Consider the following 12,073-nt stretch of genomic DNA (forward strand, 5'->3'; position numbering starts at 1 on the left):
AATAAGAGAGAATTGAACCCTCTTTCCTTTTCTTTTTCCTTTTCAATTAATAAGGGCAAAATCATCTTTTCATAATTATACTATTTTGTTCTCAGGTTCCTAGGAACTCAAGAATAATTTGAGGATTTGAAGAGATTTTGGATTACTAAATTGTGTCGCTTGGAACCTGTGTGTAATTTTCTCAACCATATCAACCAATACTACACACTTTTACTACTCTAATGCTGCAACACAAGCAGTGAAAATATGAAGACCGTGTTTAATTAGCGAGAACAGCTTCTCTTGTCTATCCTTCCCTTCCTATATCCTCTTCATCACCATTGGATCAAATCTTAATTGTCCATATTTAATATTTTTTAAATATTATTATTATTTACCAAAAATTATAATTTTACTTAAAAGACACAAATAAATTTAAATTGCTAAAATTTGATATGAAGATTTACAACTATAAATTATTATAACAAAATAGATTATTTTCTTAGCAATGTTCAGATCATATTTTAGCAGTTCAGATTTATTTATGTATTTTTGAAATGAAATTATAATATTTTTTGTCCAAAAATAATCATGTTTTTTAAATATTAAATTTGGACCATTGAGTGTTGATCCAATGGTGATGAGGGGAGTAGAAGAGGGGTAGAGGAGGGGAAGAACAGAGGAGAGAAGCTGAGAACTTTGTTAGCGTGGTCATATTTAGAGAGGATCTAATAGTACATGAAAATAAATGGTCAGCGGATCAAACCAATAAGTCAAATTTTTCATTTTTAGGAGGGACCATAACTCCAGGTATTCATTATATACCGTAAAAACATTTTAAACAATTGGGGCTAACAAAATAATTTTTTTGTAGCTAGAAACAAGGTTTGCAGCTACCCTATTGAACATCATCAAAGTATGTGTATATCAATATCAATGAAGAATGCATTTTACATCTTTCAAATGATACATAATGACAACATATTAATTACAAACAAAAAAACAAATTAAATGTTTAGGCCTAACAAAATAAAATAAAAATTGTAACTAGAAACAATGTTGTTAGCTGCCCTATTGAATATCTTGAAGATGAATAATTTATTGTATTTTACATCCCCAAATGAACAAAAATCAATTTGTACCCCACTATCTCCCCTTAAAATTTGAGAGAGTTACATTATTGATGGACCACAACTCATCATTATTTGGAGTTGGCCATACAGTACAAGACATAGTTTGCCTAATCATGGATGCAAGTTTGCTTGGTGGAGAAATATCCATAATCTCACTTTATAGCATTGCCATTACAGAGGACATAGGGGGCCTATCTTTTGCAAGTTCTTGCACACATAAAAGACCTATATGTATGCACCTCAACAAATCCTTGTAAAAGCTTGCTTCACATATTTGTGGATCTATTAGAGGTATAATATTGCCATCCATCCATAATTTCCATGCCTAGAAAAATTTACAAGAAAAAAACAATTACAGTAGTCAAATTCCAACATTGTATTCATCAAGACAAAGGCAAAGGCAGTTAAGACCCTTTGCAAGAAAGGAAGATAAATTAAAGAGACTTACAAAACCTAGAAGTGTAAAAGATTCGGTATCTTTGTAAAAGCTAGTATTTTTTTCTTCCACTAATAATCTCTAGTAATAAAATGCCAAAACTAAAAACATCTAATTTCTTTGAATAGAGTCCTTCTGTTGCATATTCAGGACAAAATGTAGCCGCTGCATTTAAACACATTTTTGAGCTCTTAATATGCTATCAATATTCTTATCTAGGATAAAGGGAATGCTTTCTGTATTTGCTTGGTCTTGACCACCTTTGAAAAGTTTAGCCATTCTAAAATATGATATTTTTATATTCATCTCTTCATCTAACAATATGTTACTTGCCTTTAAATCTTTATGTATAATTCTTAATCTTGAATCTCTATGAAGATATAGTAATCCTCTAGCTAATCCCTCAATTATGTTGAAACACTTTCCCCAACCGAAGCATTTTTGTTGCAGTGGATCTACAAAAAGATTTATTTTAGCAATAAGTGATGAAGAAGGGAAAATTTTCAGAAGAAGACTCCTCATTTACATCCAAAAATATGGCAAAAAATATTAAATATAATGTTGGTAGCATTTAGCATGTGGTAGGCGACTTCTTGTGACTTGGTTATCTCTACCTTAACAACTATTGAAATCACACATAAATAGATGTGAAAGCAACTTTATGTGGCTACAAATATCAAAGAAGAGGTAACACGTATAAGGTAAAATAAGAATTGAAGTGCAAAACTTGTATTTCTTTAAATAATATTCTTGGACGCCCAATCATGTTTTCTTCCTGTCCCCTGTTTCTTTTGCAAGGCATGCATGCACAAAAGATGGGAACTAACCAAAGATGTATGCATCTAAACTTTTGTTTGGTAGATATTCATAAACCAGTATCTCTTCTCCTTCAATGCAACAATCAAGAAGTTTAACAAGGTTTCAGTGTTGAAGCTTAGAAATCAACTCGACTTCATTTATAAATTCTTCAACACCCTGTCCAGATGATCTTGATAGTCTTTTTACTGCAATATCTTGTCCATCTTTAAATTTCCCCTGAAATAAATTGACAGAAAACCTCTTATAAAAATGATAAAAGCCTTAGTCTAATTAATTTCTTATGAATTGGAAAATGATGAACAGGAAAAGAAAAAAAACAATGAATATCACCTTATATACTGGACCAAAACCACCCTGCCCAAGTTTGTTTGCTATGTCAAAGTTGTTTGTTGCAGTTGCCAACATTCTAAAATCAAACAGTGATATCTCTTGAATTTTCACTTGCTTTAGTTCTGTAATCCTTCTTCTGGTTTGCACATTTCCAACCGTTTCATTAATATGTCATCAAAATTATAACAAGCTACAGTTTACAAGTCAGATGTAGTATATCGTTCATACTTTCAAAAGCACAAGAAAGTGTGTCTAGTATTAGCTTCTTTAAAAAAAAGTATAAATAATTAACTACATTTTTCTTATATAGTATGTGTTTTTAGACGGGGAGAGAGTAAAAAGAGAGGGAGAAATGTCCTTCAGTCACCCAAAACAAGGATTTATTCACCTTATGTCTCAAATAATTGATGCCTTGAATGAATTCTTAGAGTAAATCACAGAGTATAACCTTTCTGCTTTGACCATTTTTGGCACAAGAAAAATCCAAAGACTGTAATGAGAACTGTTCCTGTCAGAACAGATATTAGAATTGGTGTTGTCATCTTCCTTTCACTCGTGCCTGTGGGTTCTGCATGAAAGATAAGAAGAAAATTCGTTCAGACTTCTTTTTCTGACAACTCTATACTGCACATATTGCAATCAAAAGAGGTTAAAGAAATAGAGAACAAAAAAAGCCAATAAGGCATTCAAGTGCATATATATAATTCAAATTCGTCCATAAATATATAAAACGTGCCGTTGTTTGCATTCAATGATCACAATAGTTAACTCCTTAGAAGAACAGCACCCCATATGTCATATATATATTGAAAAGGCATACAAGTTCTGCACCAAGTCCAATGTAAATTAAGCAAAACTGGTCTATTCCTAGGCGTTTCAGTGAGTTTTTTATAATTAAACAGGGTACCTAGTTCTGAGGAAGCAAGACGTCAGTAAAGATCCACCCCTCCAGGTGAGTTGCTTATTATGTCAACTAAATCTACGTTCCAAACATACAGCCAAGGCCTGTTTCGTATGCATAAGCTTTGCAAGAGCAATTCTTCGAGCACGGAGTTTGACAATCTATAGCATTTGAGAAGTTATAATCAGGTAACATTTCTGCATGAGCTGGTACTTTTACACTTTCCAACTTTAAAAACCCGTCTACTAGGCTACCTTGAGAACCATTATTATCTCTCTCACACTGAAGTGCTTCTCTCCTCACACACCCACTGGTCCAATTCTGCCTCCCCAATTCTTCTTTGTTCTTTGGTTCAAACCCTCTCAAGCAGCTGCAGATTGGTGAGCTCTGCTTATCGTAGATCCCAGATGGGCCACATTTGCGATAAACATCACACTCAGAATCCACAATTGTCCACCCAACTTCCCATATATTTCTCTGGAAACTCCAAAGCCTTTGTTCTAATCTACCTTGAGAATCTGTTGTGAAAATCATCAACAAAGACTTATCCGTGTAATGAAAAGATACTTCAACACTTCCTTCCTCTTCTTTCACTTCAAGCTCGTTTCCAAAAGTAGATGATTTCCCAGGTGTTCCAAGAAAGTCTACACCATTCCACGGACCACTCCGAAAATAAGGACGATTTTTTTTTCCACACCAATAATTCTGTAACATTACGGGGTTCAAGTTCAAGAGAAAATTCACCTGAGGACGGATCAGATGTACTTTCCCATGATGTGAGTGTCACTTTCTTACCTTTTTGTTGATTAGTGCTGAGTTTCATGCCTTGTAAGAATGTATCACAAGGATGTTGGAAACTCTGCCACAGCGTTGCTCCAGTAGCGCCATCAACGAGTACAAGGTTGCCAGAATCCAACAGTTGAGCACTGGAATTTGATGCAATATTTGAGACATTCGTTGACCATATACCCTGTTCTTGCCCATTCAAAACAAGAAGATTGCCATTACTCCACGATGTTGTGAGAATCCCTGAAGAATCCCTTAGTGGGTTGTTTCTATTCGCTACCCAAACAACATTGGATTCAGACATTAACCAAATTCCCACATAGCGATTTGTTGAATTCTTCGTACTGAAGAATCCCAGTGTGAACATGCTATTATTTGAGCTCAATGTTTCAGGTTCGTGGATCAATACAGATGGAACGATGGTGTCCAAGGCACAGACCAGAAGAGTAAATGACAACAAATATATAAGAAAAGAAATTAATAAGAAACTTTTCTACTGGAACCCATGAAGAACATGAAGAAAATCGAAAGTGGAGGAAGAAATTGGATTTGGAATGCTGCGAAGGATAACCCGTAGCCTGTTCTACTTTGGTTATCCTACTCTGCAAGCAATGCCAGCAATATCATGACATCATATAATCCATAGCGTTTTGAACAATTTAGTTTTGCTTTAACTGCGACTGCACTGGGGAAGAAACAACCCTGCAAAATTTTCGAATCGCTTGGGGCCTTGATCACCAAAGACTTCTAAGATAGCTAAACCAAATTTTCTCTGCTATTAGTGATTTTTAATTAGTACAGCCTTGTCATTCATCGATCCTAGTCTTCGAAACAAGAATGTACAGTATACCTCTGCAGTGCAGTGAGGAATTCCCCTGCCCCCACATATTTTATAATTGAAGTGACCTGAGAATGTCCAGTATCTCCTGGTATTAAAAAAATTTGGTAAAAACAAAAGAAAGTTCAATCTCTTTTGTAGTTAAAAAGTTTAATGGTCAAACTTAATATCAAAAACTGAAAATTCTGTATGCGTGTTTTCTCTCTGTTTTTTTCATTATAACATTAACATATCCCTTTGATTAATAAAGGACAACAATGTAAGTTCTGCATTTTAAAATCTGATTTATTCATTATGACTAATTTAGAATTTATAAAATTCAGATGATTTTTGGGCTTTTGAAATTCAACTATCATTTTTCTATAAATTTTCCCATTTATTAAACCCATCCACGTGACTAACAGATTGTTTTTTTTTTTTTTTTGCCATCACCAACGGATTGTTATTCAGTAATTGTGTGAGACCAAAATATGAAAATTCCAAGAAACATTATATATAGCCTCCATCCATTATTGATCAACATGTATATTTAGATTTGATGCTATAGATAATGTTATAATATCAGTCTTCCATTATTTTTCATTTTATTATTTATCTACCCACAAATTTTCAATAAAGCAAAACAGTGACTTATATATAATTTATCATTAGTGTTGCGTAACACTTCTAATTTAATTAAGCGCGTAGATCAAGTCAGTTTGTCTGACTTATTCTTTGTGGCCAAAAAAAAAACAATTTTCTGACTTATTCTTCGGAGATGATTTGTTTTTAAAAGGAATTCTTTTTACTGGCAATCTATTAGGAGTGGTGCGGGTTCAGATGCAAGGTGGCCATGCGTCAGAAAAATTATTAATGACGTGCCAGATGCGACTGCAGTTTTCTATCCATATGCTTAACAACGTTCTCCCATAGCAAAAAACAGTTTTGACTTAGGTTCGCTCAATCTCAGACTAGGCATGGAGACTTGTTTTTTTTGAACAGGATGGTATCACTAACTCCTCCGGTATCCCACACCATATTGGGTGAGCCCATGACATGGTAGGAACGTGGCGCCTTGCCTTTCCCGTTTGCGACCAGTCGGACCTGTCCTCCCGGGCATGGAGACTTTTTTTAATTTGCAGCCAAGCACGGCACTATTTGACCCCACGCTACCCCAAAAAACAAAAACAGCATTTTATAACGGTTTTTTGTAATGGCCTTGAAGATAATAAGATAATTAATTAATTCTCGATTAATATTTTAATCATTTTTCGTAAATTTCTAACAAAAGTAAATATCCCAATCATGTTAAGAGAATAATTTTATTATGGGCTAAAATATACATTTGGTCTTTTAACTTTATATAAAGTTCAGTTTGATCTTTTAACTTTAAAAAATATACTTTTAGTCCTTTAATCCTAAAATTATTAGTCTTAAATGATGTTTTTTGTTTGCAACAATTATGATTGTTTTGAATATTAAACTTGATATGTAAAGATTTAGTAATATTTTATTAGCATTTAAGAGTTCAATATCATCATTTTTTGTTAACAATTTTAGGGTTATAAGACTAAAAATTTACTTTTTAAAGTTAAGGGATTAAAATGAAACCTTGTATAAAATTTAAAAACTAAAAGTATAATTTAACCTTTTATTTTGTATTATTAGTATGAAATTACCATAACGCTCTTGTGTAATTTTGCCTACGCTTGTTTCATAGCTTCTAGTCGTGCTTGCTTGGTTACTTACCTTTTGTGTTTAGCTTTGAGTCATGCTTCATTGGTTAATTATTCTCGTGAACTGTTTGTTCACGCTTGTTATCCATTTTAAGGAAGTCTTATAAAAAATGAGATTTGAAATTTATTGATTTTTAACTCATACGGTTGAACAAACTATTTAATTACGTGTTTGCTTTTATTCGTTTAATGACAATTTATATAGTCTCTTGTATATATATGATTGTGTATTTGAGAAGTCGAAATTTGTCATGTTTTTGTTACTCAAGGTAAAATATATTTTAATTCATTCTTTTAGTATTTTTTTTTTAATTTCGATAAGTGGGATGTTATTTGCTGGAAAATAATTTTGGCCTAAAGTACTTTTCATGTGTTGATCAAGCTTATCTTCCCGTCACACATTTCTCCTTCTAAAACTCATTAGTCTTGCGTTTTTCATTCTTCAGTTTATAGCTTTCTTAATTCTTAGATAAACAATAGTAGTTTTTTGTAATTTAATCAAGGATTTTTCCTTTCAAGACTTAAAGCACAAAACGTTTTTTTGTCTCTTCCAACAAGTATATTTCTTGAGATTTAAACTTGTGTTCTTCGTCTTAGGAGGTGAAGTTGCATACCACTTCAATTAATAGTTTGTTAGTAGTTAAGCAATAGTATTTCTAATTTATGATATTGAACCTTAATCTTAGTGTTTAGTTTGGCTTCGTTCTCAACCACGACCTTCTTGTGTAATCATAATAAACCATGCAAAATGTAATTTATCACAAATTCAAAATAAACTCTCTTTTAATCCTTTAAATTTAAAAAAATATATTTGTAGTCCTTTAAATTTAAAATAGTTAACATCTCTAATGAAAAATGCTGATTAAGCAATTTCAAAAGATAAAATACATAAAACTCAAATTTTAGATTAGCTAAATATTACCTCTCTAACCTTTAAAAGTTTAAAGTAAAGATTTTGACGTTTCGTGGGTAGACCATCAATTCTTCTATGGTTAAAATTACCGTTAAAGTTATGATTTTCATGATGTCATATTTTTTTTTATTATATACCATTTCGTTTAACACATAATACTTGGCATGTAATTTTATATATTTCTTATGCTTAAAATAAAATACTTTAAAATATAAAAAAATTTAAAATATTATTTAACCATGTCTTTTTCAATTTTTTTTGGTAAGATGTCTTTTTCAAATTTAAAAATCTTAAAATTACATATCAAATGCCAAATATTATTTTTTTTAAATGAAATGATATATAAAATATAAAAAGTATGACATCTAAAAACCCGCTAAGCTTAGCGGCAACTTTAATGATAGGCGAGTTGATAGTCAAAACTTGAAACATCAAGATCTTTAATTTAAACTTTTAAAAGATAGGGAGGTGATGTGCAGCTGATCCAAAGTTAATCAAGAGATTTTTTTTTCCTTATTTTAGTTATTTCAATGCCTTAAATAAGATTAATTTCTAATAGGAGGATACCTATATGTAGCCAAAAAAATGATAATGTTGACATGTTAATTTTTTTAATTAAAATATGTAAATTAAAACGTATTTAAAATCAAACATAATTAAAGGTGCCGTCAAGCATAATTACTTCCTACTGCGAAATTTTCTAACATAGTTTTATAAGATTTTCTCTTAATTTTTCATAAAATAAATAATTTTAAAATATTTTAAATTGTAACTTTAAATTTTTTATGATAATCTTGTTAAATTATGATGGTAGATCTAGTGTAAAAGTTTATAATAATGCTAATCTCCCAAATAATTATAATTTTTGAAATGTTTGAATATAAATGTTTAAGACCAATTAGATCATTTTTTCAATGAGTAAAGTAAGAAAAGAAAATTGTTTATCTCATAATTATTAAATTGTGTATAAATTGTTGATAAAAGTAATGTTTTATTTTAAATATTTTTATTTTATATACTTGAATTGAAAATTAGTATCTCAACATTTAAATATTGAGTCATTATTCTAAAATAATTGAATTAACATTTTCCATTAGTAAGATTAGTGATGTTAAGTCTAAAAGAAATATATTTTTAAACTTGAGGAACTAAAAATGTACTTTTTCTTGAAAAACTAAGCTGAAACTTCGATATAAATTTAAAGGACTAAATGTATATTTTAATGGGCAATGGAGTTTTATAAAATCCTTTCTAAAGAGGAGAATGTGAGGAGAAGAATGGCAAGGTTGGTTCCTACCATGAGCACTTTTCCAGCACTCGCTGAGGAGAATTTGAGTACAATGAGATCCGCTGTTATGAAGGATGAAGTGAGAGAGTCAGTTTTCAGTATAGAGGTTTTTATGGGCCCAGGCATGGATGGTGATTCAACTATTTTTTCTTTTTTCAAAAGGAATGGGAAATAGTTGGTGAGGAGGTATGGAGGCATATGCAGAAGCTTTGGAAGGGTGGGAAGGATATGCAAGAAATTAATGAGACCTTATAGGTGTTAGTACCAAATATTGAGAGACCTGAAAGTTTGAAGCAAATGAGACCTATTGCACCGTGTAATGTGGCTTATAAATGCATCCCTAAAATTGTAGTGAAGAGGATGAATGATGTTGTGAGGAATGTGGTTGCTCCTAATCAAGTGAGTTTTCTGCCAAGGAGACATACATAGGACAATATTGTGATAACTCAAGAAACTCTTCATATCATGAGAAGTCTAAGGGGGAAGAAGGGGTTTTTCGCTATAAAGACTGATCTAGAAAAGCCTATGATCGATTAAAATGAGCTTTTGTAAAGGAGGTTCTAGAGGAATTGGGGATAGAAGTTTATTTCAAGAATCTGGTCATGTGATGTATTGAATTGGCGCTTTTGTAAAGCCAAGTGTTGTGGAATGGCGTGAAGACAGAGGATTTTTTCCCGGAGAGGGGAAATTCATCAGGGGAATCCCTTATTCCCTTTTATTTTTGTCTTGGGTATGGAAAAATTGTCCCACATTATTCAAGATGCAAGAAGAGAAAGGCGATGGAAGTCGATTAGAGAAGGGAAAGACTGAAGGTGAATCACTTAATGTTTGATCATGACCTCATAATTTTTGGGCGAGTTACAGAGAAGCAAATGGATTGTACTTTGAGTTGTCTGCAGAAATTTTGTAAGTTTTCATGGCAGAAAGTGAATTTCATGATTTCATGAAATCGGCAATACTGTTATGTAGAAATGTGAATAATGAGGAGAGGAAGAAGTCAGCGGGGATGGCAAGTTTAGAGGTTGTAGAAGATTTGGAGAAATATTTGGGTACCCAAATATAGTAAACTTGGGTTTATTTTGGATAAAGGAAGGGGTCGGTTAGTTAGTTAGAATGCAAGATGCTTGAGCATGGTAGAGCAAATTACCTTGCTAAATCTATAATTAGGCTAATACCTATCTATCATATAATGGTCATTGAGTTGCTTAAAGGTTGATTAATGATGCGGAAAGATTTTAAAGGAGCTTTATTTGAAGGCATAATAAAAGAGATCAAAAATTGCATTTGGTTAATTGGGGAAGAAATTCAATTGCAGAGGCAGTATGGGGGGAGAGGAGTGTTAAGCCTCCATGACATGAACAAGGCTTGTATGATGAAGTTGGCTTGGAAGCTTAAGACACGAAAAGAGGGACTATGGAGAGACGTTATAATCCATAAATACAATGAAGGGGCAAAGCTGCCTTTAATCCCAAGGGTTTTAGCATCAGTGTCTCCAGCTTGTAGAAGGAGCTAGCAGAGAATGAGAGCTAGTGAACCAGTTTTCATGGAACGATGTTAGAGATGGGAGAAGTACTAGTTTCTAGAAAGAGACTTGTGTAGACATTGAAATTATCCTGGATAACTTCAAAGAACTAACAGTGAGGGAGTGGAGGATTGGAGGGTAGTGGGTGTTGTGACATATGAAGAAAGCTGGAATTGGTGTTTGCTAGAGAGTCTGGCTAAGATGAGGCTCTACAGCATATTAAAGCTGAAGTTCCTCCTAGAAGAGATGGGAATGAAGATTTAAGTTTGTGGGCAAGCAATAGAAGTGGGGAGTTCTCAGTTAAGAGTGCTTCTAAGATTCTGTGTCAATATAAATGGGGGCAAGGGGGGGGGGATTCGGGAGGTTTTGTGAAAATGGAAGGGACCAGAACGCATCAGAGTGCTCCTCTAGTTAGCAGCTCATGTTCACTTGTAGACAAATTCTTTGAGGAAGAGAAGATTGGGTATGGATGGGAGATGTCAATTTTGCAATATATGGGAAACATTGATGCATGTTTTTTAAAGGAATTCACCAAGGCAAAGGAGGTTTGGAATGAAATTAGAGTAGAGGAATTGCAATCAAATAACTAGCAAATCCCAAAGTGGGTACGACAAAATCTTTTAAGTAGTAAGAAGGTAAAAGGCGTATCTTGGAGCATTGTGTTTAGAGTCACTTATTAGACCCTCTGGAAATTAAGAAACTTGAAGATATTTAACCCAAATAGGGCTTATGAGATTACCTCTAGATAGGTTAAGTTCATCTGGAGTTTCAGTTTTCAAATAGCAACAACGAAGAATAGTAAAAAGGAAGTCTTAATAAGGAGAGTGGATGAAGAGGTGGAAGGAGTAAGCATATGGAGGGTTCTTGAGAGGGGTTGAACGAAATAATGTGGGTAGAGCTTGCAGGGCTGATTTGGGATCCGCAAGATGTGGAGGAATCTTAAGGGATAGTTAGGATTCTTGGTTTGAGGATTTGTCTTCCCAGATTGGGATCTACTCGATGATGGAGGCCAAGTCATGGGGTTTTTTTGGGGTTGGAAATGGCGCGGGACATGGGGATAAGAAAAGTTCAACTTCAACTGAATGCTTTGGAGGTAACTAGGAGATTAAGGGGGAAGGAGAAAGAAGATACCTTTAACTATGGTTTGTGGGCTTGGTTCTAGGAGTTCATGGAAAGAGGATGGGATGTGAAAGTGAAGTGGATTTGTCAGGATGACAATAGAAGTGTGGACATAATGGCAAGGTTGAGTTTTGATGGAGGGGAGAGGTTAAAGATTCGGAGAGAGATGCCGATTGAAGTTGTGAATAGTTACAAGGAAGTGCAAGCTTTCGTATTGTTTCAAGTTGCTGTGGAGGAAAGAAGAGATACCGTCGGCTAGGGTTCTTTTTGGTTGATTGGGTTTGGGCCTCCAAT

The 12,073-nt window shown here is 33.4% G+C and overlaps 1 protein-coding gene and 1 long non-coding RNA gene across 2 annotated transcripts; both read right to left on the minus strand.

Annotated features, from left to right (window-relative positions):
- Nucleotides 1-1,789: 1,789 nt before the first annotated feature.
- LOC114756264 (uncharacterized) lies at nt 1,790-2,832 on the minus strand. The gene is made up of 3 exons (XR_003741434.1): nt 2,698-2,832; nt 2,376-2,583; nt 1,790-2,003 (listed from the first exon to the last, which is right to left on the minus strand). It is a non-coding gene; the product is annotated as an uncharacterized LOC114756264 (long non-coding RNA).
- Nucleotides 2,833-3,676: 844 nt separating this feature from the next.
- LOC114756269 (G-type lectin S-receptor-like serine/threonine-protein kinase At1g11300) lies at nt 3,677-4,751 on the minus strand. Its single transcript, XM_028945194.1, has 2 exons — nt 4,343-4,751; nt 3,677-4,242 (listed from the first exon to the last, which is right to left on the minus strand). The coding sequence occupies exons 1-2, from the start codon at nt 4,749-4,751 to the stop codon at nt 3,677-3,679; spliced, it is 975 nt and encodes a 324-aa protein (XP_028801027.1).
- Nucleotides 4,752-12,073: the final 7,322 nt, after the last annotated feature.

This window comes from Neltuma alba, unplaced genomic scaffold (assembly GCF_004799145.2).
Source record: "Neltuma alba isolate B1F8T4 unplaced genomic scaffold, ASM479914v2 tig00010380_pilon, whole genome shotgun sequence".
Taxonomy (NCBI): Eukaryota; Viridiplantae; Streptophyta; class Magnoliopsida; order Fabales; family Fabaceae; genus Neltuma; species Neltuma alba.